This window comes from Puntigrus tetrazona, chromosome 10 (genome assembly GCF_018831695.1).
Source record: "Puntigrus tetrazona isolate hp1 chromosome 10, ASM1883169v1, whole genome shotgun sequence".
NCBI classification, from domain to species: domain Eukaryota; kingdom Metazoa; phylum Chordata; class Actinopteri; order Cypriniformes; family Cyprinidae; genus Puntigrus; species Puntigrus tetrazona.
Genome location: NC_056708.1, coordinates 13,186,828 through 13,213,211, shown reverse-complemented (window position 1 = coordinate 13,213,211; position 26,384 = coordinate 13,186,828). Strand labels below are relative to the sequence as shown.

Genomic DNA, 26,384 nt, shown 5'->3' with positions numbered 1-26,384 from the left:
ACGTGTCGGAGAAAGGAAACCGTGATTACCGAAGCCGTCCAGTCACACTGGATAACTTAGCTTGTGCCAATTGATCTCTATGGAGCCAAACAACACACCCTGTGATTGCCTGCTAGCCACTGTCCCTTTATTATTAATGAATGGGTCACAACACTGTTTAAATAAAAGAGTCATTAGCCACGCTGATTAAATCAAAAACTGACACACAACCAGAATTGAGAACAAAGATTTTCAAAGCACCAGGCGTTCCTGAGATAAATGGGCTTAATAATGGATAATAAAAGATTTTTCAGGCATCATAGATCTCAAATATTTTATTCTCATAAATAGTTTGACGCTCATGGACTGAATTACATTTATGCTTTTGACAGAATTAGTGAATAGGATTATTAGACATTTTTCATTCCCTATGATGCATCGAATGACATTAGCATTTCATTCAATATAACTTTACCATCTACTGCATGTCAATGGGTTTTAAACCATTTCAAAATGCTGCACTGCAAAGTAACAAGAAAGATCAATTCTGATCTTCGGACCAACTTTCTTAAAAACGTAAATTTATACTTAAGTCTCCTTGTTCTTTCCATCTTTTAAATCGGAATACGAAAGAAGAATGAAAACGACAGAATTTGAAGTCTCCTCAGCTGCTCTGTTACTCTTATTAGCATATAAACTGAAATGAACCAAATTAGGTTTAACAGAGATGCAGAGCGCAGCATCTGCAATGGATTATCACTATGCATGTTCACAAATAAATGTCGTTCACGATCCGGCAGCTGGAAAGGGAGTCTCATCAGGGTTTAATAAAAACAAAAAAAAAAAGAAGATAGAATAGATAGATGAATGAGAAAGAGTGAGAAATGCAGCATTATTCGGTAGATGTCTCTCACTGTGTGGACGATCACCCCTTTTTGACTTTTTATTGCTCTTAAGTGAACATTGTTCTTTGTTTCGGATACAAGCTTTGCTTTAATGAATTACAGTGACAGAGTCGTTCCCGATTATGCGTATTGCTGATCTGGCAGAATTTTTGCTGCCAATAACCTGTCGAGAATCATTGGGCTCCGTAAAGCACAGATCCGGAAGTGCTTATCTCTGCTCCCAACAGAAATTAAAAAGCTTTGCTCATCCAAGCTATATCCCCTACCACTCATTATCTGGCAGCCGGTCTCAGAGAACAGCAGAAGGATGTTGTCTCTGAAGTCCATCGGCTGTCGTTACTCAGCCAATTAAATGAGGAAGCTGTATGACTGGGGGACTTTTACCTATCAGAGTAATCCCAGTTTTCAATCTTTACAGTCAAATAGACAGAAGACCCACAAAAAAAGTCCCTTTTCCTTTCGCAGATCACACTTTTGTGAGCTTTGTGCTTTTTAAGTGCAACACATGCGATGTTAGATGAAATTAAATTATATTCATCTTGTTGTAAACAGGTGATGTAAATATATATTAATTGTTGTAAACAGAATTATACTGATTATTTGTTTGTAAGAGACAATATAAACCATCCATATACTATTACAGTTTGTGTCTGTGCTGTGATTTGGGATAAAAATAGTAATATAATAATAATATAATAATAAAACAAAAGTGTCCTTTAAAGATGGTTCAAAAAATGGTTGAACCATTTCTTCTTAAAGTGCAGTTCCACCAAAGAAAATATATTTTTTGCATTAAGCTCATGCTTACACTGAAAATTCATCATTTTTCTTCTGGGCAACTTAAAAAAAAGGAAGTACTATCCACAGAATGCCAAATAGACCCCAATGATTGTTGAGACCAAAACACAGAAAGATCTTTTTGTGTGTGTGTGTGTGTGTGTGTGTGTGTGTGTGTGTGTGTGTGTGTGTGTGAAGAGGGAGGAAGGACGTCAAACAGGTTTGGAATGACACAAGGGTGAGTAAATAATGACAGGATTTTCAATTATGAAGAAAAAATTACTTTTTTTTTTTTTCTAAAAGCTACTAGAGAGAATTTGAATAACATTTTGAAGAATCTTAGCTTGTCATCCTTAGTAATCACAGGGCTTTAGAGAATCAGCAAAATGTCAAGTCAAAAAAAAAACATCAAACAGCTGAGACAGAGAGCAATTTCGGTTGTTAACTTGTTCTTGATTCTTAAACTCCTTATAATCTAAACCAAAACAACATAATTCAATGCAAAAATTTAAATGTAAACTTTGTCTTCTCTCACCTTTGTGTCTCTGCAAGGTACAACTTTTTGACTCATCGTTTCCTCTTTTAACATTTCAGAATGTTCTTTCACGGAATAAAAAGATCTGTAGTTCAACGGTTCAGAAAGCTTCAAGATGACAACTCCAGCACGACCCGTTTTTAAAACATGCACTGCATATGAATGCAGTATTATCTAGGAAAAGCACAATGTTTGGAGGTTGACAACAATAGAGGTTGACAATTTCTTCTACAGCTAATTGACTATTTTAACTGAACCAGTACAAAGCGAATTCTTTCAAACTCATACAGGGAACTGAAATGTAGTCTCGTTATCTGGCACAGAATAAAGGTTAAAATAAATGTTTCTATTTGCCTGTCCTTCTTTTTTGTTACTTGAAGAAGACCTAACTCCCCTAAGCCTTTAATAGAATGGAACCGCCTTTTGTTACGCCTCTGCTCTCTATCAAGCACTCAAGCACTGGATCCGGCATCTGCTCAAGGTTTTGCAGAAAAAGCACAGTCAATCTGAATCACCATCTGTCTTGAGCTGAGGGCACCATTCAGGCTTCTGGTCACAAATCAATCTTACATCTTCCTGGATGCATTTTTTATAATATAATAAAATATGAATATAAATAGGCAAGCATAACTTAAACATGGAGCGCTACTATTTGATAAACACATTTGTTCTCGTTAAAAGATTGTGGATATTAACTATTCAAGATGAACAAAAGGGGACCCGGACAAGTCCATTTCATTGCACTCTTTGTATGGCCACCTAAAGTCAAGACTAGGGAAAATGTGAGAATCAGAACTTTTTTTGTTTCTTTACAACTTTTACAAAAGACGCCACTAGTCTTCTACCTGAAAGATATTGCGAGAGGAAAGGACATTCAAAACTCAGATGAGGTTGCAGACAGCCATTTTATAGATATGCTTCCCTTTAAATCTCTAACCTTTCAGTATTTGAAATTCATAAGCAATTCGACATGCACAGCGATTTGCAGTGTGCTGCGTCAAGTCACATTTACGCTGCCATTTGACAAGAACAAAGCATAAAGCTAAACTGACCCTTTTAAGTAACATTATCAATAGCATGTGGTCGAGTCCAGTGACTCCAATTGATTAAGCAATTTATGACAATGATCCACATCATATCAGACGGCAAATAACAGTCCAGTAGGCCTATTGCAAAATGAAGATGTATTTTAAACCTAGTGGTGAACAGTTTCCTGATAGTGTATGTTTCGAACCACATCCAGTATTTGAAAATAACAGACGGAAATCATATCGGAAATCATGGAGAAATACAGCAATATGCAAAAAGCATATTAGATTTTCCGATCCTTCATAGTGAAACTTTCCAATGCAAATGAAACTGTCAAGGCACAAAAAGGTAGCAAATAGTACATATGACATGGTTCAACCGCAATTTTAGGAAGCTATAAGATTACTTTTTTGCACAAAGACATTTTTTTTTACTTTAACAACTTTTTAGTGTTAGTTTTCGAGCCGTGCTCACGACAGTACCATGACATCTCATCAATGTGCAGCAGAGAAAGAATATTCTATGCGTTACAAAGATGAACAAAGGTCTCACAGGTTTGGAATGACATAAATAACTTTTTGGGTGAACTATCCCTTTAAAGACCTATATAATAATAATAATATACAGTACCGGAAGCCGAACAATCCAAATCTGGTACTATTTAAAACCATTTTTCTTAGGACTGTGTTGTAATTGTTCCGTTTCAAACGTCCTTCCCTGCACTAAGCTTTCAGTCCTTGGCGTATATAATGAAATAGTTTTCTAAAATGCTCCTCCAGAATTGAGCCTTCATCGAACTTGAACACTTTCTACTGATTCATCGTTGCGGACCGGTCAGGTCTGACCGTCCGGCAACGATGAATCAGTAGAAAGTGTTCAAGTTCGAGCAATCGATAGCTATTAATCGATAGCCATTTATCAGTCCAACTCATTAAAAATTCGCTTTAAAGAATTAGGAGATTTTCACCCTTGTCTGACCTGAGCCTTTTTATAGCATCCCATTAAATGGCATTTATTATTAGGTCTTAATGAGGAGCATTAGCAAACACATTATGGCCTGCTTCACAGAATCCATGAGTTTAAAAACTGTGGTTTAGCATTATTGATCGAACCCATCCTTCTCTTTAACTTGTCCTGAGTTTAAGCACAGAGGGAATTACACCAAATAAAAAGTTGTTGATGTATCGTTATTGACTATTTTCCTCATTTAAGTCAGCAGCTTGAAATAGCTGAGAGAGCTAAGAAAACATCACAGTGACTTGAAGACTTGACAAGAACAAGAATTTTTTGAATTACTCTCGTTTTTGCATTAAGTGCTGATTCGCCGTGACGACCGTGCCGGAGAAAATAACTTTTTAGATCTTGTGCAGGCTACTCCTGAGATTACAGAGCGGCTGACAGCAGGAACAATCTAACATGCATTTGTTCTAACGGAGTGGAAATGCTTCACTAATATCACCTGCGAAGTGACATTTGAATCAAGCCCGACTGAGAAACATCGCCAAGGAGGAAAGTGAATCAAAGCCGAGCAAACTGCTTTGATGTCAAGCCTCCAAATTAGAGGATGGAGAAGGATGAGATTCCACCCACATCCGAAGCCAAAAATCAATATGAAATTGTTGACATCTCTGAGGTATAAGAATTCTAAGCCATTTGAGCCCCGGTGAGGTTTTGAATAACCGCTGCAGTTCTGAATGACTCATCGTTGTCTGTCTTTTCAAGATGTGCTTTAGAAAATGCACAAATATACAAAGTCAGCAAAGAATCTGCCAATTTAAGATGGATTTAATTCCAGTATTGTACCGTATCTGATAACAGACCCTCTGAAGTACAACTACTTTTCTTTTTTTTTTTTTTGCAAATCTTGTAAAGACAGCATTACTTAAATTCACAGCACAAAGCCATTCGCTATCTCTAAAGCACTTAGTATAATGGTGCCTTTTATTCTAGTAATTTTTGCAAATTATAGTTTTATAAATAACTGAATGAAGCTAGTAAGGCAAGTTCACATAAAACTACATTAGCACTGAGCTCTACAATAATTGATTGCATTGCTTCATTTGTCACGGCGTAACTAGAGCTTTACCAATTCTTTGAAAAAGAACTTCTAAACCAAGAATTCATTTTAAATAAAAAAAAAAGTTTGTGTGCAAAAGACTTTGTGTGCTCTTCTTCCGTCAAGTTTAATCATGTATGGTCGTTTAGCAAATGTAAAAGGCATTGAACGCAAATAGAAAGATTTGCTATTTAAATGATAGGACTGATTCAATTAAGAGAAGTTAAAGGGATGGTTCACCCCAAAACATTTGGAGATTTTTAAGTCAAACCGTTATAGTCTGTCAGTCATATAATACTCGGCATAAAGAACTAGGTCTATGAGAGAGAAAAAAACATGCACAGAGAAATCCAAATGAACCGCTGCGGCTCGTAACAACACATTGATGTCTCGACACGAAACAAACGGTCTGTGTGAGAAATTAACAGTATTTGTTGTTTTTTACCTCTAGTACACCACTTTGTCCAACTGTTCTGAGAAGGGCGCACACATCCAGTGCGTGACGTCTGTACGTGCCCCGGAGTAGTTTACACGGACGCCGGGAAAAAGTCACCTACATCTTGGATGCTCTTGGGGTAAACAGATAAACATAAACATTTCATTTTGAGGTGAACTATCCTTTTAAAACAACTGAACCCTAAAATGTTCTATTCACGAGGGCATTTTTCAACTATACTTTGTACGTTCAAGTATTGTCCTGTAGACCAGTGGTTTTTAAACTGTCCTGAAGGCACCCCTGCCCTGCGAGTTTTGTACGTCTCCATATCAGATAGTCCCAATTCAGGTCTTGCAGTCTCTATATAGAGCTCATGGAGTGGATTCGCGTGTGTTAGATAAGGGAGACATGCAAAATGTATAGGGCAGGGGTGCCTCCAGGACAGGTTTAAAAATCACTGCTATAGATAGCAGCAAGTGAGAAACTAAAAAAAAAAAAAAATCAGACAAACCCCTAAAGAGCCATTTGAATTCAATCAGCAAGTATTTCGGCAAGAGTGTAGTTCAGCACTCTTGCTGCAAGTCACTTTACACATAAAGCTCAGAGTGATGCTGCGTTCAAGTCCTCCTGGGACGTTAGTACTTATGAGTAGACATGTCGTTATTATGGGGGTCGGGTACGTTCAAGTCACTTTGGTTGGAAAAAGGTGGTGACTTAACTATTGTACATAAAATTCTAAGATTTTTTTGACCCTCAACATGTACAAAATATAGAACGAAGAATGTGCACCATAGTGTTTTTTCTTTTTTCCATTGTTATTCATTTATGAAGGTAATATAAGGTAAAATAAACAGAATAATTATTCTATTGTAACTATACAATGATACAGTTTGTATCTTGTAACTTGTATAGTTTTAACTATTATACATGATTTTTTTATTTTATTTTATTAATTTCAACAACTTTTCCCACGCTGAATATCTTTAGTATTTGGCTGCTTTGTATCCGGCACGTGTTTTTCACACACCTCCAACTCGGAGCTTAAAAAACGTAGATATTTTGTGGTGTTGTTCATGCATGTAAAAAAATGTATCCCACATGACTTGGCATGACTTGGCTTGGAACGCTTGGCACCCAAAACACCCTATTTTATTCAAGCTTATTTTACCGGCTCCAACAAAGGATTACCAACAAAATAGTCACTATCCAGAACAGAAATGCTTATATATGCATTCAAATCTCCTTATTCTGATATTAAGATAAGGTGGATGCTTGTTTATGTCATCTAGTGATGGATATAACAACACTGTACAAGGACATTCACGTTTCAAATGAACAGAAACCTTCATCAAGTAAACAGAGACTTGCTGGGGTAAATAAGAGAGCTTCTAGAAAGTAACAGTGCTGCCAACTGAATCCTATCAAACGCTGCCAAGATATCGGAGCAAAATCTTTAGTCTTCGGGCAAGGGAAAAAGTCACAATGGTTAAATTTTCCCTTCTTCGGAAGAAGGCAATGGTCATCCCTTGACAATTTCACACATTTTCCAAAAAACACAGATGGCCCACATACCTCCTCACAATAACCTATTTGAGGCTGTGTTGGTGATATGAATGATTAAGTGAATAAATGACGGATCCCTGAATGAATTACAAGCTAGAAATAATACATAACTCAGTCTAATATTTGACACTTTTTTTCAGCAGTGTTAAAGTCAAGATTTAAGTCATACAAATGTTTATTAACCTAGCACACACATTTGTTTGCCTAGTGTTTTTTTTATATATAAATACATGATGCTTCAGCGATTTTCAAAATGACAATTCTACATTAATTTTAAATTCAATAAATTTAGGTTTTAAAATAATAAAATGTATAATTCTAAAAATAAAATAGAGGTGCTTATAGATCAACTAGTCACAACTGTTGTGGAAGCGAGCTTATCCCAGCCATTTAGCCTATTTCATTTTGGTCCGGAGGCAGTGTTTGGTCACGGCCTGTTGAAGGAAGACTTAGCTCGCTAGTTTTTGGAACAGAGCTCATGACTCCACTCCAGAGCTTGTTAGAGGTCCAGAAGGAATACACATCATGTTTTAACTATAATAAATTTTAGCCCATTTCTAAAGTGAACAAATATATCAAGAAATAATAAATGTGCCTTGGGGGTCTTTAAGCACGTAACTGAGATGTTATCTATTTCATGTTGTTCTCAATACTTTCCATAGGGCTTTGAAAGTTCACTAAATTCATCTCTTCATTGTTCCACTGCTGCCGTTCTTTTTCTTTGTTCAGTCCTTCTGCTGTCAGTAAGCTGGCACTGAAAAAGACGACAAGGTCTATTCTTTATGTTGAGAAATTTGCCATGACTTGCCAAATGATGATGATCTCCGAGGTAAGATGCCTCGCTTTAAAGTGGAAAGTTCAGGATTCAGCCTTTACATGCCTGAGTAGGTTCTGGGATGAAACTTCTGCAGCAGCTTATAAAAGGTAAAAAGGGTGGTCAAACAGCTTGCCGGAGGAAAAAAAAAAACACGATTATTTCCTAAACAGGAAATAAACCACTGGCCATACTTTTGACCCTGTCAATGTGTACTCTTGAATAAAATATGCAGGGCAGAAGCTATAAATAAATCAAACCACAAGCGAATAACAAGTTGACCCTTTTTCCTTACGTTTAGATGGTAAAAATCCTCAAGTTTAATACTGTAAAATCTAAATCATCAGAAAGAAAAGCATGACCTAAACAGGTGTTAAACTGCTGTTTTTCTGACGTTTATTCCAAGTTTTCAAAATAAGCAAGTTACGTGAACATACTATTGAAAGCAGTGAGTTCTGTACACCCAGAATAAAAAGTTTTATGGCAAATTAAAAATATGGCAAATTTTAAACGATATAAAACTCTTTTCAATAGCAAGAAAATAAAATATAAGGAATAAAACGAATGAAACAATATGTTAGTACTCTATGTTGTCAAAATATAAATGTTTATGAATCATACAGTAAGTATTAGCCACACTTTAAAGCGCATAAATACAATTACCAACTGGTCTATATTTCATTTTATGAAAAAAAAAAAAAAAAAAAAAATACCTTCCCACTTACTACAATATGGAAATAACCATAAATAACCAAAGTTATTAGTTAATGATGTTCTTCCTCATTATTTTATTTTATTTTTTATTAATCGTGTTTTTATTTTGCATCACAAGTAAAATACATCTTGTTTAAAGGATATTGACATTTATTTTTTGTCGTTGATGTGACATTTAATGTGATAACTATACATTTAAAACCGTCTACGCCATTTCAAGACCTTGTTAAGGCCTCGATTTGGGGTGAGTAAAGACTTTAAGACCTTTTAGATCTTTAAGGGGTATTTTTGTGTTTACTGTTTTGATGTACAAATACTTTCTCCTATTCCATCTTATGTTGAAACAATTGAAAAAAAAAAACCCACAGGCTGATTTTTCCTCCCAAAAGTAGTCCTGTGGAACAAATATGAGTTTGGGCCAAAACTACAGTACTGAACACTTGAAGTGGAAAACCTTGTCAAAGTTGTCCTAAAGCCTAAAATCAAAATGTGTACTTGTTTTAGGACAACGTTGGTGAACTTTTTTGATCCACTTCAAATGTTGACTACTGCATGTGCTTATAACCACTAACTTAAGACAGGAGTGTTCAGGAAATCTGTTTGAAAAATATTACAACAAATAACAAGCAATAAAAAAATGGTGTGGGGAGGAATTTATCAAACTATGCTATGAATTTTTTAAATAACATGAACCAATAAATTGTTTAAAATAATATATAGAATGTGTTTAAAATGATATAGGACTAATTTACCTTTCACAATCGATTTCATTTAATTATGAAATGAAATACATGCAATCCATGAGCTCCATCTACAGCTCCTCTCTGGTCTTTGTGAGCGAGCCTGGTCTGTTGTGGTTGGGCTCTGCGAGCCAGTGCTGGTACACAGCAACAGGATTGATGTTCCAGTGCTTGTGGAAGGAGATTGGGCTCTGTCGTACCAGCAGCTCTTTCACATAATCATGTGGACGGGCCTTTGGTCAGAAAGGAAACCATGTGATTGCACCAATTCCACACAGCTCATTTATAGACATGCATAAACTTGTCTTGTCCTGGATGTAATAATTTCCCAAATGTTATTCTCAACAATTTATGGATACATGTAAACCTGTTCATGTCTTTTTATAGTAAACGCCTATGCCTTTTAAAAGATTTTGTCAATTTAATTACCCAATATATTTACCCCTTTTTATTTGAAAACAGTATTACGTGTTTCTTCTTTGGAGAAAAATTAGTAGCTGGCAGAATTGTTTTGTTGTTGTTGTTTAATAGTGACCACGCTACCTATCAATAGAGTTGGTATATATAATTATTATATAATATAGTTCTTATTTTAAAAAAGGAATTAATACTTTTAATTAGCAAAAATGTAATAAATTGTTTAAAGTTGATATTAAAAACATTTACTTATACATTACACACCGTTTTGAATGAATAATGTTCTCTCTATTTATCAAAGGTTCCTGAATAAAATGGACCAAAGAAAGCACAACTATTTTTTTAGCACAACTATCTTTATCTTTTTTAAAAAATATAAGACTGAATGGCAAATTTGTTTTATAAATGAGGCTCAGGGTCTTGGGGCTTCAAGCAAAAATCTATTTTCCTGTACTCTCCGTTCTTCCGTTAAATATGAACAAGAGTGCTCTTTACATTTGTACCAACAGGTTTTCAGCTTATTTGTTGTCCTGCTTGGGTGCCAAAAGCATGGCACGCATGAAAAATAAATCTCTGCCTTTCTGCAGCTACAGAACAGCTCAGAGAAAAACAACATGTGATTTGAGGGTGTGCGTTTGTTACCTGATGGAAAAGTGGGCTGTGTGTGACCGGCAGTCCAAGTGTGGTTAGACACATCCCTAATACCATGTCATCAGGGGCATCGGAAATGCGGCATCCACAGCCACCTGCCAAAATATTCTGCACCGCTACCCTGCTGAACACCATCCTGCATGAATACAGATACGATAAAATGGTTACTCTATGGAACACATTCTACAGGTTTGGTCCGATGCAATAATGGTTCAGGACAGCTAACGATGTGACCGTTACATGTCTGATATCAAGTGAGAGTTGTGTGACCATTGTCTTTCACAAAATGCCTGTGTTGCAATGGGAAGTGCCATTAGAATGCTAATTAGAAATCTCTTGATCAGTTACTAAGCAGCATACTGTCAGGACACAAAGATTCCAACACCACAAAACAGTGCAACACTGAATCATTTTCAACCAACAACTGAGTACTTTATTTTTAGGCGGTTACTTAAAAGTCAAAAAAAGCCCACCTGGAAGTCTTCACCAAAAACAAAAATCAAATTATGCCTTAGGACTATTTTTATTATCTGTCAGGTGGAAAGTAAAAGCATATCTGAACTATCTACTTAAGTTTAATACTTAAGGTTTACAGCAAAGTCCCATGTCTGGGCAATAGTAATATCTGAGTAGTATCTGTTGCTCACCCTCCACCTCCCGTGATGTAGCTGTAGCCGTCGCTGCTAAGCCCATAACCGTAACGTTCTCCAACACTCACGGCTTCATTGGGATCATAACAACTAAGCAGCCCTCTGAGTCTGGTTAGACTGCAAGACAAATGTTATACAGTTATACAAGGCATTAATTCTCAGGGTAATTTAACGAACTGGTGTCATCTGTATCTCTCAAGAGCATAACATGACCATAAAAATAAGCATCTGGTGCCAACTTTTTCATGAATTTATATAGATATTTTTCTAAACTTCTTAACAAAAATACTTTTCTGTTTATATTTACATTTTTGGCCTGTCCTCAGCCCTGTTTCCAACTCTCCTTGCCCTATTGGCAGATTTGGATGAAAACACAATATATTAAAATAAACAATGCATTTTTGTTCACAGTGTATATATTCTTGAAAATGTGCACCAAGGTTATACATCAATGTTCTTTCCCTTTCTATTTTACTATGTGTCTAGAGAGTGTCCTTGATAAGGACCAATTAAAGACTCTTTTTACTCCAATGTCATGCTTTCTAACAACATCAACCCATCTAATAACTGATATGATATTTGTAAAAGAGAAAAAAAAATACTGAAAGGCACCTTGCAGTTTCAAAAACGTCTACAAGGCTAATAAAGTCAAATCAAGATAATAATACTCACCGTTAATACTATCAAACATTAAACCAGTTAAAAATAGAAAATGATTATACATAAAATAGAGTGCAATCAGTTTGGACAGTGCTCATTCAATAAATGCACAGCTAAACATATGTTTTTGAGATGATAGTATGCTGATTTAGTTACTGCTTTGACATGAGTACTGAAACTAAGGTCTGACTCCAGAATCACCCCGAGACACACCTCTAGAGTCAAGGTAGGCATTCACCTTGAGAACTTCATCTTTGATTCCAAATGCAATGACTTCAGTTTTCTCCTTGTTTAAATGATGAAATTTGGCCGGGTTTTGTTTTTCCAAGTCATGAACCTTTAAGGGGCGAGGTTTTCAAGCCGGGGTGTTTTTAGGGGCATGATATTCAAATGACAGTTGTTTTCATCTGCCACATTTATCAATGCGCGATCATTCATACAATGAGATTGGCGGCATACCAATGTTTCATGAATCACGTGAAAGTAAGTTGCTTTGTGCGCACTGATTTGTACTTAATTTTCAGTTTTGTGCCAGACTGCTTGATTACAATTCCGCAGATGGCATGCAAGATAGACTTACTATAAATTAATTTCCAATTGAGCGCATGCATCTTAATGTTTTACCAGGCGTAAAGAAATGGCATTCACCTTATTAGTGTGTCATCATCCACTATGAGCAACCAAGGAGCTTGCGTTACAGCTCCACTCGCAAACCTCCTCAGGATGGCAAATGTTTTCGCACAGTGCCCTGTAAATACAAGCATAGTTTGTAACTAATCTAGACAGGCCTCTGGACGGTGTCTCTGAATATGTTAAAATCTGGAAGAAACACAACAGCTGAATTAATTGAAGGAGACAAAACTCTTATGTGTCTACGTTCTGTCCAAGAACTAAAGAGCAGAATGAAAACAGACATAAATAAAGAGACTATGGGACCTGTTTTACAGCAGAAACCTTATTTACTTAAAATCAGAAAGCATAGAAATGATTGGAAAAAAGGTGAGGGGCCATTATAATCCATGTAAGCCAAAAAATATATAAAAAATAAAATTTCCCAGTAGCAATAACTAATTAACGGAATAACAGGTGTTACATTTATTTAGCATTTTTTGATACAACTACACAAACCAGTTTTAAATACAATACTGGTACAAAGTTTGAAATAATTCTTATTTTTTTATGTTTCTGAAATAAGTTTCTTATGCTTAATACTGTCAAATGTTTACTTAGTTAAAAAAAAACACAGTAAAAATATTTACCACTATTTTACCACTTCTAATTCTTTACAAGTGAGCATAAAATTTGTCTATTTGAAATTATTTCATGTGACACTGACAGCCTTGCCATCACTCTGCCACATGAATACTAATATTATAAAACTACTGTTTATATTTTGATCACATTAAAAACAGCCTTTGTGAGATTTCTTTTACCTGCTTCAAAACAAACTAACCAAATTCCGTGAGTAAACAAAATATCACAATCAAGCCAAAAAGGCTTATTGTCAGGATAAAATTGCAGATAAATGCATCGGAACATAAAGTCGATCATAAAGTCAATACTGTGCTTCCATTATCGGATTGCCATTGTTGGTTGAAAATGTACCCCCGCTGACTGTGCCGTTACATAAGTACATTCCAACATTACAGGGTTTGAAAGAAACCACAAGGATTAGAGTTAGTGTGGTTCGTAAAGCCCTAACATTCTAGCCATTGTGTTTACGTAAGAAGACAGGCTACATAAGCAAAATTGCTTGGAAATATTTTCAAGGAAGAACTTAGAGGAGAGGTAATGCAGAAGATTCCCTCTGCTTGGGGTCAGGAGGTTAATAGGGTCTCTGTGAGACTGCGAGGATGAGTAAAAGAGTTGTATAACAGAGTGACAGAGGGAATGAGAGATGCCACAAAAGCTTTCCAGCACCCATGAAAGACAAGCTCTCCTATGGCACAAATGAAAAGGTCAGCCAGACACGGGCTGAGAGACGGGGAGAGGACAGGAAGAGGACAGAACAAAACATACTAAAAGAAGCTCCGGAACACTGACTCTCTGGATCTGTGGGAGTAATGTTTGTTCAGAGCATTACCACAGCACAGCTGACTGAGCGGTCCTGCACACACACACATGCACACACGCACATATCCACCCACCCAAGAAAAGACTGCTCACTCCCCCGGGCCCTTAGCTCCTTATTCTGGTGCAGAGACAAAGAAGGGATACAGAAGTCTAATTTAGGAGACAGGTGTTGAGAGTACTCAGAGAGTGTTCTCAGCTTTTTCATCATTACTTGAGATCAACACTGGATGTACGAGGTTATTGAGTTTTGGCCCCTAGCTGGAGGAACCTGTGGAGTTCATGAAAGAAGAAGAGTGTCCCCGGTCTCATGCTGCAGCCAGGTAGATTATGTGTTTAAATGAGTACCCTTGTGAATTTTTTTTTTTTTTTATACAAGATTACTACAGATAAATTTATGTATGTATGCACTTATTAGAACTGTACTGTGATTGTACTTTTGGTAAACTGGTACACTTAAACTCTGAACAACTAATTTTATACTTAATGCACTTTAATTCTATAGAAGTAGTACAAAAGTGCATCTAAAATATTTTTTTTTATTTGATTGTGTTATAGTGGGTAGTACTGCAAGTTTACTTTTGGCACATTTTAAATATATTGCACTTAATGACAGATATTAGTCAAAGATCATATGATTAAACACATTTTAGGCTTAATATTAAGAAATGTGCACTGTGCATAAGTTGTCCAAAAAGTCTAAAGCGATATGTCAGTAAATTTGTACTATACTGTATGAAATAAATGTATTTTAAATATGATTACTAGAGTGTATATTTACATATATAGTATATGTTCTTCCAAACTTTCTAAATGGTACAAAGTGGGGTCGAGAAGCCAAAAAAAAAGTACATCCATCCATCCATCCATCTCCAGGGGGTTAATAACAGACATATGAAGCAATACAGTAAGAGAAACTTTAATCTCTAGCTTCCACTAACTGTTGTTTTTACGGGAGAGTGGCATTCCAGAGTATGATGTAGGATGAGGCATAACATAAGCGCTAGTGAGAAGCCTACATCCTATACTCTCATGAGTATAGGACTCTCGCTGACAGATAAAAGTTAACAGAAGCAAGAGATCACGGTTTATAAAGGTTTAAATATGGATATTGTTCAAACCCATACAACTGTCGGTTTTTCTGTTGAAAGAAGGCTTTATCATTTGTCTTTGCCACAAATCTGTCAATCAAAAGTCCATTAAAAAGTCTGCGTAAACAGCAGTGGAAAACAGCAAGCGTACAGGAATATTTACTGAGAGGGCTAAATTGATGTCACTCGGCTGGAAGGAACCAATGCCCCATCCATTAGCCACAGTCAGGCTATGAATAAAACAAATTTTCTGACTTTACAAAATTTGATGTCAGGACTGTTTTTCATAAAAAGACAACATAACACATTTTGCACATCACAAAGACAAGTGGGAATAATCAGTGCATTTAAATGCTTAATTTCAAACATTCCACACTTCTATGTCATTTAAACAGTGACAATGTGAGCCATGTACTTAGAGGATACAAGGACATGACGACAATACAAATATGTCTTCCACCCACTCTTAATGGGTCTTTTCACAGGCATATCCCTTGTATGAGCGCAGACTGTCATTTTCAAGTTGATGCATGGGGAACATAATTAATTAGAAACCTTATATTAAGGAGTACTGCATGTTACTCAGCGATTATGATGGATAAACGGTTACGGTGGAACGCTCTACTAATCCCAAAATAAAAATGAAAAGACAAACCTCTCTCTGTGTTAGGGATTCCCAGGTGGACTGTGGGTATATATGGGTCCGTGATGTCACTGTAGTATTCCAACGAGGCAGCATCTTTTTCCCATGTTTGTTTAACTATAGGAACTGTGAAGATACATTTGTGTATACAATTTATAAGACGCTGTTACATGTTACTTGATGTTATATCAAGTAACATGTAACAGCGTCTTATAAATTGTATTGTCCATCTGAAAGAGCAGTAAGACAAGCAATAGTTTCTTAATAACTCTTAAATACTAACTTCACTAAAATTATATCCGGTTTCAGAACTGCTGCCGTTTTACCTTCTCAGATATTTACGATCTCATTAACTATGCACAAAATGTTGCAACATATAATGCTGCCTTGAGACTGTTTATAAAATCAAACTCTAAACATAATTATGCAAATCGGTGCAATTACTCCTGACCAGCTGCAAAATGGAATATCTACTAGAATATAAAGCAGTACTTATACCTGTCCCATTATATAGCAGAACAAGACCAGAGAAGGGGAGTGGGGAGAGATTTGTCTTTGCCACTATGGAACTTTGTAGGACTACAATCAACTTAATCAATTTATTGTCACTTACAGACATCATGTGTGGGCTGAGACAACGCGACTGGCGGCTGTAATTATTCCCCTTTTATTATTCTCTATCTGTAATCCTCTCAAAGCATGGTTTGATAGGCTCTTTGCTGCTTTGCCGAATCGCATGGGCTTTACTTTTTAATCAAGACTGAATGATCCAATCCATCTTAAACACACTGCTGCTCATAATCTAATTGAAATAAAAGCTAAATAAAACATGCAGCCACAGATATTCGTAAGAAACAATGATTTCTCTTTTTTTTTTTATTGGCTTCTATTTGAAGTCTCATACTGATGGCAGCGATGAAGCAAGTTTATAATTTCTATTTAATAATCATTCTGTATAATTAATTTTCTTATAGAAAAATATTAATTAATAAAATATATTTTAAGTTCATTATTTTAATATTAGAATGCATTCAAATTATTCCATTAACATGAATTAACTACTGATGATTATTAATGTTACACACTGTGTTATCTGTAAAGCACAGACTGCGGGTTTAAAGTTTGAAGTTTGATCGTTGATGATTTAATTCTGGTTTTTATTTGTTCCAAAGAGCGGTTAACAGGACTCACCTCTATCTCCATGAAATCTGTGACATGTTTTAATAGCAACAAAGATGTCCTCCTTCTGCACAGGGTTTCCCTATGAACAGCATAACAGATATTTAACAGTTCATTGTCTGCTCTATCAGCTCGGATGTTACTGCATTTGGGTGAAAATCAGAGTACCTCCTGTTCCTTCTTCCTACACCTGCATTAAATTATGTGTGTCATCTCTGAGACGACACTTTGTAAAGGTTGCTTATTCTGAGGAATATGAACTCATAGGCGTTTGATTATCACTGAAAAAGAACAGCGAACACAAAAAGCCACAAGGAGGAATTTGGCGAAGACTGTCATTTACTAAGGCATTAGAGCAAGGAAATGCAATGACAACTGACTGTGAGATATTAATACGGCTTGACTCTCTTCTGGCAGTCTCTTCTGAACGGAACGGTCTGTCATATTTTCACAGTTCACCTTGTTTTGCGCGTTCCCTTTTATAGTACTTACACAGACAGGCAAGTAGATGTTGATGGCCGTAGCACATTCTCCCATTGAGGGAGAGCTGTTTAGCTCTGAGCAAAACTCATTCACCGCAGTCAAAGCAGGACCTTTTCCTTCCTCCCAGATGTAGAGGGCAATCTGAAACATCGGTAAGAAGAGCAAAGCATGGCTTCTAGAAATCAATGACTATTAAGGGCTGTACTGAAGAGAAAAGGTTTAATTAAAACAGTTGAAAGAACAAAGCACTTCAGAGATCAGAGAAAGTGAGTGACTAGGATCTGTCAAGTTCCAAAAAGCCAGTATTAAACGAAGTGCTTGTAAATGAAGAGTTCACACCAGAATTAACATTCTGTCACCATTTATTCATCCTCATATCATTCCCTTTTACTTTCTTCTTGCAACATAAAAGGAGACCTTGTTCTTCTCTATACATTAAAATACTGGATGTTGACCAGAGGTTGCCAAAAAAGCACCCATAAAGGAGTCTATATGACTGGTTATTATTAGTTATGCCATTATTACAAGAAGTCACAATAGTATGAATTTGAATAAAAGAGAACAAGGAATAAATTGCACCTTTAATACTGGCTTTTTGGAACTTGACAGCCCCTAGTCACCTTGTGCTTCCACTGTATGGAAAAGAGCAGCATGAACATTCTGCTAACATCATCTTTTTGTGGTCTACCAATAAATGACAATAGGATTTAATTTTTGGCGGAGTACTATCCCTTTAAGAGCAAGACAGCTGCCAGTCAGTAAGACCGGAGGGTTTTGAGCAGACTCTTAAGAGTACTGCATCAATAGAGATCACAAAAAGCAGCACGGAGAGTTCTCTCTGGAACATACAGTCTCATTTTTATCAGAGAAGAGAGGCAGAGAGATGTGATGGCAAGAGAGAGAATGTCACAATTCAAAACATTTTAATGATGACAGCCATTCCAAAAAATGAGTGAGGATTAATATATACACAGATATATGTAGGCAGAAGATGCCAGACACCTTGAATTGAGATGTAGGAGATGAGATAGAAGGAGTCTATAGATAAAGTGCATTATATAAGCTACGAATAGCTAAGATGAAAGATATGAAGAGCAGAAAAAAAAGTGTATTAGGTCTGGGTTATTTTGGAAAATAATGTATTTTTCTGAGATGCTCTCGAGCTGGTGCATTAGAGCAACATTCATTTCAAATTATTCATATTTATTACAACAACAAAAAAGAAAGAAAACAATAATAGCAGTATTAGAAGAACTCTAGTACTTCATGATCTTTCTCACCTCGTGTTGAAGGTCAATTGTGAAATCCGATTTTGGTGGCTCATAATTCACACGTTCTGCGGTTCTAAGACACCAAATCAAATAATATCTTTTCTTAAAGTGTAAAGTAGGAGCTTGCAGCAAAGGTACACAAAAAGCAAAGAGAAGAAATCTGACCGCTTAGCCAGGGGGCAACTGAGGGCCCAGCCAGCCATGAAGTCAGGATAACTAAAGCTGTAGGGGTCCTCTGAGAAAGCATAGTGGTGGATAATTGTTGGTTCATCATCATGGAGGGGTTTGCCCAGAAACCACTCCTATGGAGAAAAAGCACTCGGATAAGAAACAGGAGGCTTTGAATTTATCTGCCAAATCCTGTTTCAGACTGCTCTTTCATTACCTTAAGTCTGCAGGAGATGGTTTTACGTATTGTGTTGATCAATCTACTGTTTCTCCAGGGAATGTGAGTTCATGGAGTAATATCACTGTGAAAGAATCTATGGCGCTTTCATTTCAGTTTTAAATTCACATGACCTAAATAACATCATCCAAGAAACTGTGGCACAAGACTTTTTTCAGTTCAGCAGAGTCAAGAACAGAGGACAGATCAACTAGTCCTGTTTGTAAATTCTACATAAGATCCATACATTGGCTTATCAAAATCCCTAATGCCCACACATACATTTTTTTGTTTTCTGATGTTATGTTTGGGTCTCTTATATGCTAAAACAGCACAGGTGACATTTCAACTATATGCGGAAATCACGTGGGGATTGACATGCCCTCCCCCTAAAAATATGATTAAAAATCATGCTTTGTATTGTAAATAACAACGTCTTATAAATAATTGTGTAAGTAGTAAAACAGCACAAACTCAGTGTTTTGGTCGAAATGCCTGCTTTCCTCTTTTACATCACCCACCAATATCAGTTGAAGTGATTATTTTCTCTTTAATACAGGTGATGCCGGTGCATTTTTCGATGAGTTGCTATGTTAGCAATAACGTTACCTGCTTGACAGAAAGGTTTGCCAGGTTTTCACAACAAAACTCGCTCAATTACTACTCCAAACTAACCATGTTTCGAGGGCGTCCACCAGTAAAAATTACATGCTGGGGGCTACAATACATGTTATTGGGGTTGCTTAAACCCGCAGACATGAAAAATAACCCATGGCAACAGTGATAAAGTGGACTTGGCAAGACTGTGACGGATAGTATAGTCTACAACAGACATGACCGCTGTCACGGTGCGACCTCAACAGCTTGAAGATTTTTTAATTTGACGCGGTCTCCCTGCTGCACTAATAGTAGTAAAGCTTTCGTCTCTGTATACCTATCTTTACAAGTACAATTTTAGTTGTATCATTTGTGTCCCTTTCAAAATTTGCTCTTAAAACTAATTTTTGAGGGATGGACCCCTAAGAGCTTGCTCACAGCTGCTAATAATTGGATGTCTGAAACGAAAGTGACAGAAAATTTCAAGGGCTGGGCGTCCACAGATTGAAAAGTACATTTGGCCGAGAAAGAAAATGTTCCGGTTGCTTACATGAAATATTGTCCAGTCTCAGTGATGTGATTTATAATCAGTACCTCAAGACATGCTCTGTTAATGTGTTAAGTAACATATACAATAATTGTTGCTGTAAGTGAACCAGACAAAGTCTTGATATTGCAGTCTGCCGCTCACCTTTTGTGTGTTGAATTTGCTCAGCACCACCAGAAGGTTGTGCAAGTTCACATTGGTCTCTTCTTCCAAAAACACAAACCATGACGACGTTCGACAGTACTGTGAGACAAGGCTGAAGAAAAACAAGCAAATAGCTGCATAAAATGTGTTTAAAATGGCCTTTTAAATAAGCACTCATAATTTGGACATGTCAAGAGGTGGAGCGCTTTCTGTGTTGTGTTTGCTTTGAGTTTTACCTCGGCAGTGCCGGAAGAACGCTCCAGTTCCCATCATAGTCTGACAGCTTGTGAAGGAGCACAACATCTGGTGAACTCTGCAATACATCACACAACATCTCAAATGAATGACACCCTTTTAAGGAGTTTTTGCTGTTTTATGTATCATTTTGAAAGTTGTTAAGTCCTCATGCAGGTGACAGAATTACCAGTGAAAGCTGCCAGGTAACAAAAATAACCATCTAACAATTGATATGCATGAATTCACATTTAACCCGATTGTAAAGGAATACATCAACCAAAATGAACATTCTGGTAAAATGGAAAAACAAATTACATAAATAAAGAAATACCAACACAGATATCAATTATGGTACAAATCGTTCTTTAAAACCTCAATTCAACCAGACTGATACAGTTGTGTAACTGCAATTTCAAAATATTAAAATGTTTTATATTAAATAATTAAAAATAGGCATTTTCTCTTCAAAGGGCATTTTGTTTACGTTCATGTATATTACAGCGATCAGGTTTCTAGGTCAGTTCTGTTGGGATTATGACAGAGATTTGTTTGAACTTCACATTGGCCTTTACGCAGAAAGGTCAATGAATGCAAATATTGAATGATAAGAGGTAAGAGTTACAAAGGCGATCTGTATGCAGCTAATATTCTTAGAAAACTAAAACCGGAGCTTATTTAGATGAAGAATGTGATAGCATTTAATGTTATTCAAAATGTGCTGGAAAATTGAACAGATGGAAGATCATTTGTGAGTGTGGACAAGGAAGCTTTTAAAATTGACTGAGAGCAAAAAATCATAACACCCCACATGACTCACTCTTCAAATAATCAATTCATATCGTTTAAGGCAACTTTTTACCTTTTTTAGACTACTTTGCATAATACAGGTGATACGCTCTTAACGTCATCCGACTAACTAAATCAATTAGTCCACTGTATGCACACACAAAAAAATTTAAGAGCATGGCCCTGCTTTCAAAGTTTTTATGATTCCTTAGACTGCTATTTCTAGTCACATATGCAAGAAAGGTTATTGTGTGTAATTACTGCGCTCCAAGCATCACCAATAGAATTGCAAATATAATGCCCTCACTCACTAATAATGGCATATAATTTGAGCTTTTATATCTGGAAAAAATATAATCATGCAATATTTCTCAGGGATTCACAACAGGCGTGTACGCACATAAATTGGTTCTTAGCCTCGGCACAAACAAATGTAAATGAATCCATGATTATTGCATGAGGGAGCGAGCACACAACTAGTCATTTGTATCAAATGCGACAAAACCACTTCCGTGCTAGAACATTTTGTGCAACCTCAATGCACACTTCTCTTGTTCTCAAGGCTTCTTTCTATGTTGTCAGAGCATCTGCAGCAAAAATTTTTAAATGTATGGTTTCCAGAGCAATATTCTAGTTTCTTTTCCCACTTTTCGGGGAAATCAGTCTAATAAGTGAATTAAGGTGCAATAGCATAAAGTATTTTTAGAGCAAAAGTTGCACACATCACCTAAAGCATACAAGAACGTGGCTATAATTAAAACTCGTTCAAGAACACTTAAAAATGCTAAGATAAATCTACTTTCTGAAAATAACCGACATTTAAATGTCATTGTATAATGATGGACTGATCGCTGAAGGCTTCTAGACAGCTGCATTTTTGAAAGAGTGATAAAAGTAGCACGGATTCCCAACTCAAGTTCCCCAACAGCGAGCCGCTGGATGACGATTATGACAGAATATGAGGAGAGCAAAAGAATGCGGTGGAAAGGAGTCTGGCCTTTTGAATCCGTGCAATGGAAACAAAGTGCCAAAGCGCCATGTCACAGCCAGTCAGCGGGCCTTTCCCTGCCAGAGGCTGGCGCACGGTGTTTAATGAGCAAGGCTGATGTGTCAGACAGAGCGATGTATGGGAAACCTTACCGCTTGCCATAGCCCTGAGGATCAAGAAGAGGTCAAGATGCCATTTGAAGAGTTCCCACCTTCCCACTCAATAGCCCCAAACCCCCAATCCTTCTCGGCACACCCCACTGTGAAAACAGCTTTCTAATGAGCCTGACTACCAAAAATAAGTCTCTCAACTTTCAAAAATCAGCCGAAGCTCATAGCAAAGTTGGGCTCTTGTAAAACGAGAGAGTCGTCGTCAAGGGCCTTATTAACAGGTGTGACTCAAAGTAGGTGAGATTTCATTCAGTCTGCTGCTTAAAAAGAGATGGCTTGTCTGGAGAATCTTCTAAATGGAAAAAACACTTTAATGAGAACCTGAAAACACTTAAAGGCGAGGGGCTGGGAAACAGATAGTTTGATGAAACAAATAAATGTCAAGACAAACCAAATGGGAACAACCTCACTTGAGAAAATAAAAGGCATAATAAAAACCGCTTACCTAAGGCTCTAGCTGAAAAAACACTCTTTGCAAAGATTGTATAATATTTCATATTCTCGCTAAGAAGCAAACACATTAAAAAATGCATTACAACTCTTTAAAAAATGTTCAGTAAAGAGTAACACTTTATTGGCTTTTATTTTAAGCAAGGCTTTGTCAAGCCAAATTAGATTTTTAGTTACATTTAGTTTAATTTACTTTATAGTTTTAACTGCTAGACTATGATTTCCGTAATCGTGACGCATGAGAAGACATGCAATTCATGTTCTGTACACTCATGCACACACGCACTCATTTTTGTCCCCCAAGGTGGGAAATTTTCCTATTTAAAAAAAAAAAAAAACAAGGGTTACTTTTTATGCCAAATTTGATGTCTCTAAAACCATACCAGGATTTTACATTTGGACATACAAAGGTGCATATATGCATAATCTCTCTCGTATCGGCAGACACAATGCCGCGAAAATTGCAAAACAGACACCTGCTGTCTTTCCACCCAACTATTTCAGGAATCACACTAGCACAAAAACTTGCAGAATTGGACAGTGCAGCCATCACACGCAAACTGAAATGAATGATGTCATGCACACACTTGACTTTCACTATCACAAATTTACAAGCAAACACAAAAATTAGCACCTCACTGTATAGTCACACACACAAAATAGGGTTATACTGAAGCGCAGCATGGCATATTTTAAAACAACAGTGCCATCATGTGGCTAAAAGAACAAGTATTCTGAAAGCATAAATCTTTATGGTTTTAATTATATTGTGCCAAATTTATATTGCAAAGATGACACAGTAGTGCGTTTAGGTATCTTTACACAGACTGCGATGCTCAGAGGTGGTATTAAATTAGTTCTCACGGCGGTTACTTTGATACTAGGGGCTGAGGCGAGTATGAGTGTGAATAATTTACATGAATAAGTTATTATGTGTCACCAATTCTGAAACAACTGAAAACTAAGTATGCTAGTTTGAATCAAAACCACATTTTACAGACTTGCATTCACAGTATACCACAAAAATTACCTGGTTTAGGATTTGAGCCTGATGGAGTAACTCTGTTCTTCTTTGTTCAGCCCTGTGGCTATGATATGTGTTTTTCTGACTCTGTATCACAAACACCACATCCCGCACTTCTGTCGCTGAGGACGAGAATAAGGCAATGAGGGAATGAGCTTAATGACATCCTCCTGCAGTTGCGTGTAATTCTGGTTAATGCCGACTGTAAAAACTCACCAGTGAACTGGTCAAAGACGCGCGGATCACTTCTTTCTTGTTTCTGTGAGAGTGACGATATGAAAGAATAATGTTTTATTAATGTGACTTCATGCAATGTTACCACTGTGCACTTTTTATATTTATATTACACTAAATGTCTTTATATATCTGCATAAGTTAAAAAAAAAAGTCAGCTGTTTCAAAGAGAACAAACACAGGCAAAGCGCAAATGCTCTTATTTATCAAAGAGACAGAAGCTTTCAAAGGTTAAACAGTTAATGTGACTTTGCTTTCAACATGTTCAGCATGACTTATTGTCAGCAATATAGAGGTAAAACTAAGTGCGTTAAATGGGGGAGTTTTTCAAAATGGGCTGTAAATCAGCTGTCTATGATGAGATATTAGTCTGCTCTGCTGGACACAGTGACCTTGAGTTAGAGTCAAGACGTGAATCTCAGGAATCCTCATCACAACTAAACAGGAGGGTTTTTTTATAGTAATAATAATTGCATTGTTAAAATTGTATTTAAAATAATTCTGCCTTACTGTTCTACTAATGCTCTATATTTTATGAATGTGACTGTCTGAATGTGTCTGAAGGCAATAGTTGCTCGGCTGAATTACTCAGTAAGTTTTTTTATAGTGGTGCCCAGCAAAAAAAAACAACAACAACAACTATAGAACCCAATAGAAACCATCACAGAAATTCAAATGGTTTCCATTAAAATACCCTTATGAACCATTAACTCCAGTGAACCATAACAAAATTCCTTTTTGTAGTGTGTTTTGGGCCTTTTTTCAAATAAAATTTAACATCCCACCAATAGAATCCATCACATACCAGTAGACCCCATTATACTGTCCATCATAACCAATAAATCCATTACATTTTCTGTTGTGGTTTGGGTTCTATTGTTTTGCTTATTGTCTTTTGTTTGTTTTTTTTCAGCATGATGGCCAATTATCAGGATACCAGGACTGTCCATGGTCTGAAATAAATGTGCACAAAATGACCATATGCTACATTAACATACTATGCAATGTGTGCACAAATACAATATTTTTTTCCTTACTTTTGAGCTTCCGTCGTTAAAAGCACCGCAAGGAGTCACTGAGGGGAAAAGGGAACATTTAGCTGTGAGCATCTACAAAATAACAGGATTTTTTTTTATTTAAAAAAACAGTTATTGTCATTTTTGTATTTTAATCAGGTCCATTCGACAGAAATGCCGCCAATTCTTTGTAACAAAATGACAGGTGTGTGGCTGTGTTTATATTTGTGACAGAAGGGCTCTCTCGTTTGGCTAGCAGAGGCCAGCGTTGTTCGTTATGCTGATAATGAGTATGTCGCCGACTCACCAAATGAGAGCAGAGAACAGCAGAAATATATGACACTGTATCCAGCAGTGCATCCAGACATTGCTTTCAAGGGCTTTGGCGCGCTATCGAGCTCACGCGCATCACGCCGGCTGGAGAAAGACGGAACAAACACGAGCACGCCGCAATCTGGAAGGTAAAGCGGGGCGACGCGCCCTCTGCCGGTCAGCGGCGGCACGTGACGATTACGTCTACGTCTGGGCTATCGATTCTTTGCCGCAGGTAAATATTTATTTAAATAACGCGGGTAATGAAATTGCCAGGACATTGCGATTTATTGACATTGCACCGCAGCAGCTCATGCATAATTCATCCAAAACAGAGGTCTGACAGCATACAAAGGCTGCTAACACAGAGGTCGGACGAGAGGCTATTCTGATTCCAGTCACCTTGGGCTAATGCATTTCCACTGCTACTGAGGAGCATGAGCTGCTTCTCTATAGAGAGATAGATGGTTTGTCTTGATGGTCCTGCATAGTATTACCGACAGAGGGCGCGATCGGCCTACTTACCTTCGTTTCTCTGCACGTCGATCGTCTCATGACCGCATGGTAATGTAAACAAGCTGCCGGCTAGCCGGGGTGTGGTGACGCAATAGTGTGTCTCATAAAAAAAATAAAAAAATTAAAAATCTTCCATTGTTGTGGAGGTCTATTAATCATGTCAGTATAGTGATCGCTGAGAGACTACCATGAACGAATAAAAACCAAGACGTTCATTTACAAAACACGTGTGTAAGATACAGTATTAATAATTCAAATTGATTTGAAAGAATTGAAAGACATTGATGGTCTTTCTGTTTTATAGAATACCGTGTT

The 26,384-nt window shown here is 36.9% G+C and overlaps 1 protein-coding gene across 3 annotated transcripts; it reads right to left on the bottom strand.

Annotated features, from left to right (window-relative positions):
- Nucleotides 1–8,260: 8,260 nt before the first annotated feature.
- Nucleotides 8,261–26,138, bottom strand: b3glctb (beta 3-glucosyltransferase b). Of its 3 annotated transcripts, XM_043250495.1 has the most exons (15): nucleotides 25,549–26,022; nucleotides 25,263–25,300; nucleotides 24,208–24,250; nucleotides 23,998–24,113; nucleotides 20,573–20,649; nucleotides 20,337–20,448; nucleotides 18,829–18,965; nucleotides 18,673–18,736; nucleotides 17,402–17,533; nucleotides 16,922–16,991; nucleotides 15,743–15,856; nucleotides 12,575–12,674; nucleotides 11,264–11,383; nucleotides 10,608–10,752; nucleotides 8,265–9,781 (listed from the first exon to the last, which is right to left on the bottom strand). In XM_043250495.1, the coding sequence occupies exons 1-15, from the start codon at nucleotides 25,607–25,609 to the stop codon at nucleotides 9,620–9,622; spliced, it is 1,491 nt and encodes a 496-aa protein (XP_043106430.1). In that variant the 5' UTR covers nucleotides 25,610–26,022; the 3' UTR covers nucleotides 8,265–9,619. The 3 variants fall into 3 exon arrangements, with proteins under 3 accessions (XP_043106432.1, XP_043106431.1, XP_043106430.1); XM_043250496.1 differs by lacking the exons at nucleotides 25,263–25,300; nucleotides 25,549–26,022 and adding an exon at nucleotides 26,079–26,138 and having other exon boundaries at nucleotides 8,264–9,781; XM_043250497.1 differs by lacking the exons at nucleotides 18,673–18,736; nucleotides 18,829–18,965 and having other exon boundaries at nucleotides 8,261–9,781; nucleotides 25,549–26,026.
- Between the last annotated feature and the right edge of the window lie 246 nt (nucleotides 26,139–26,384).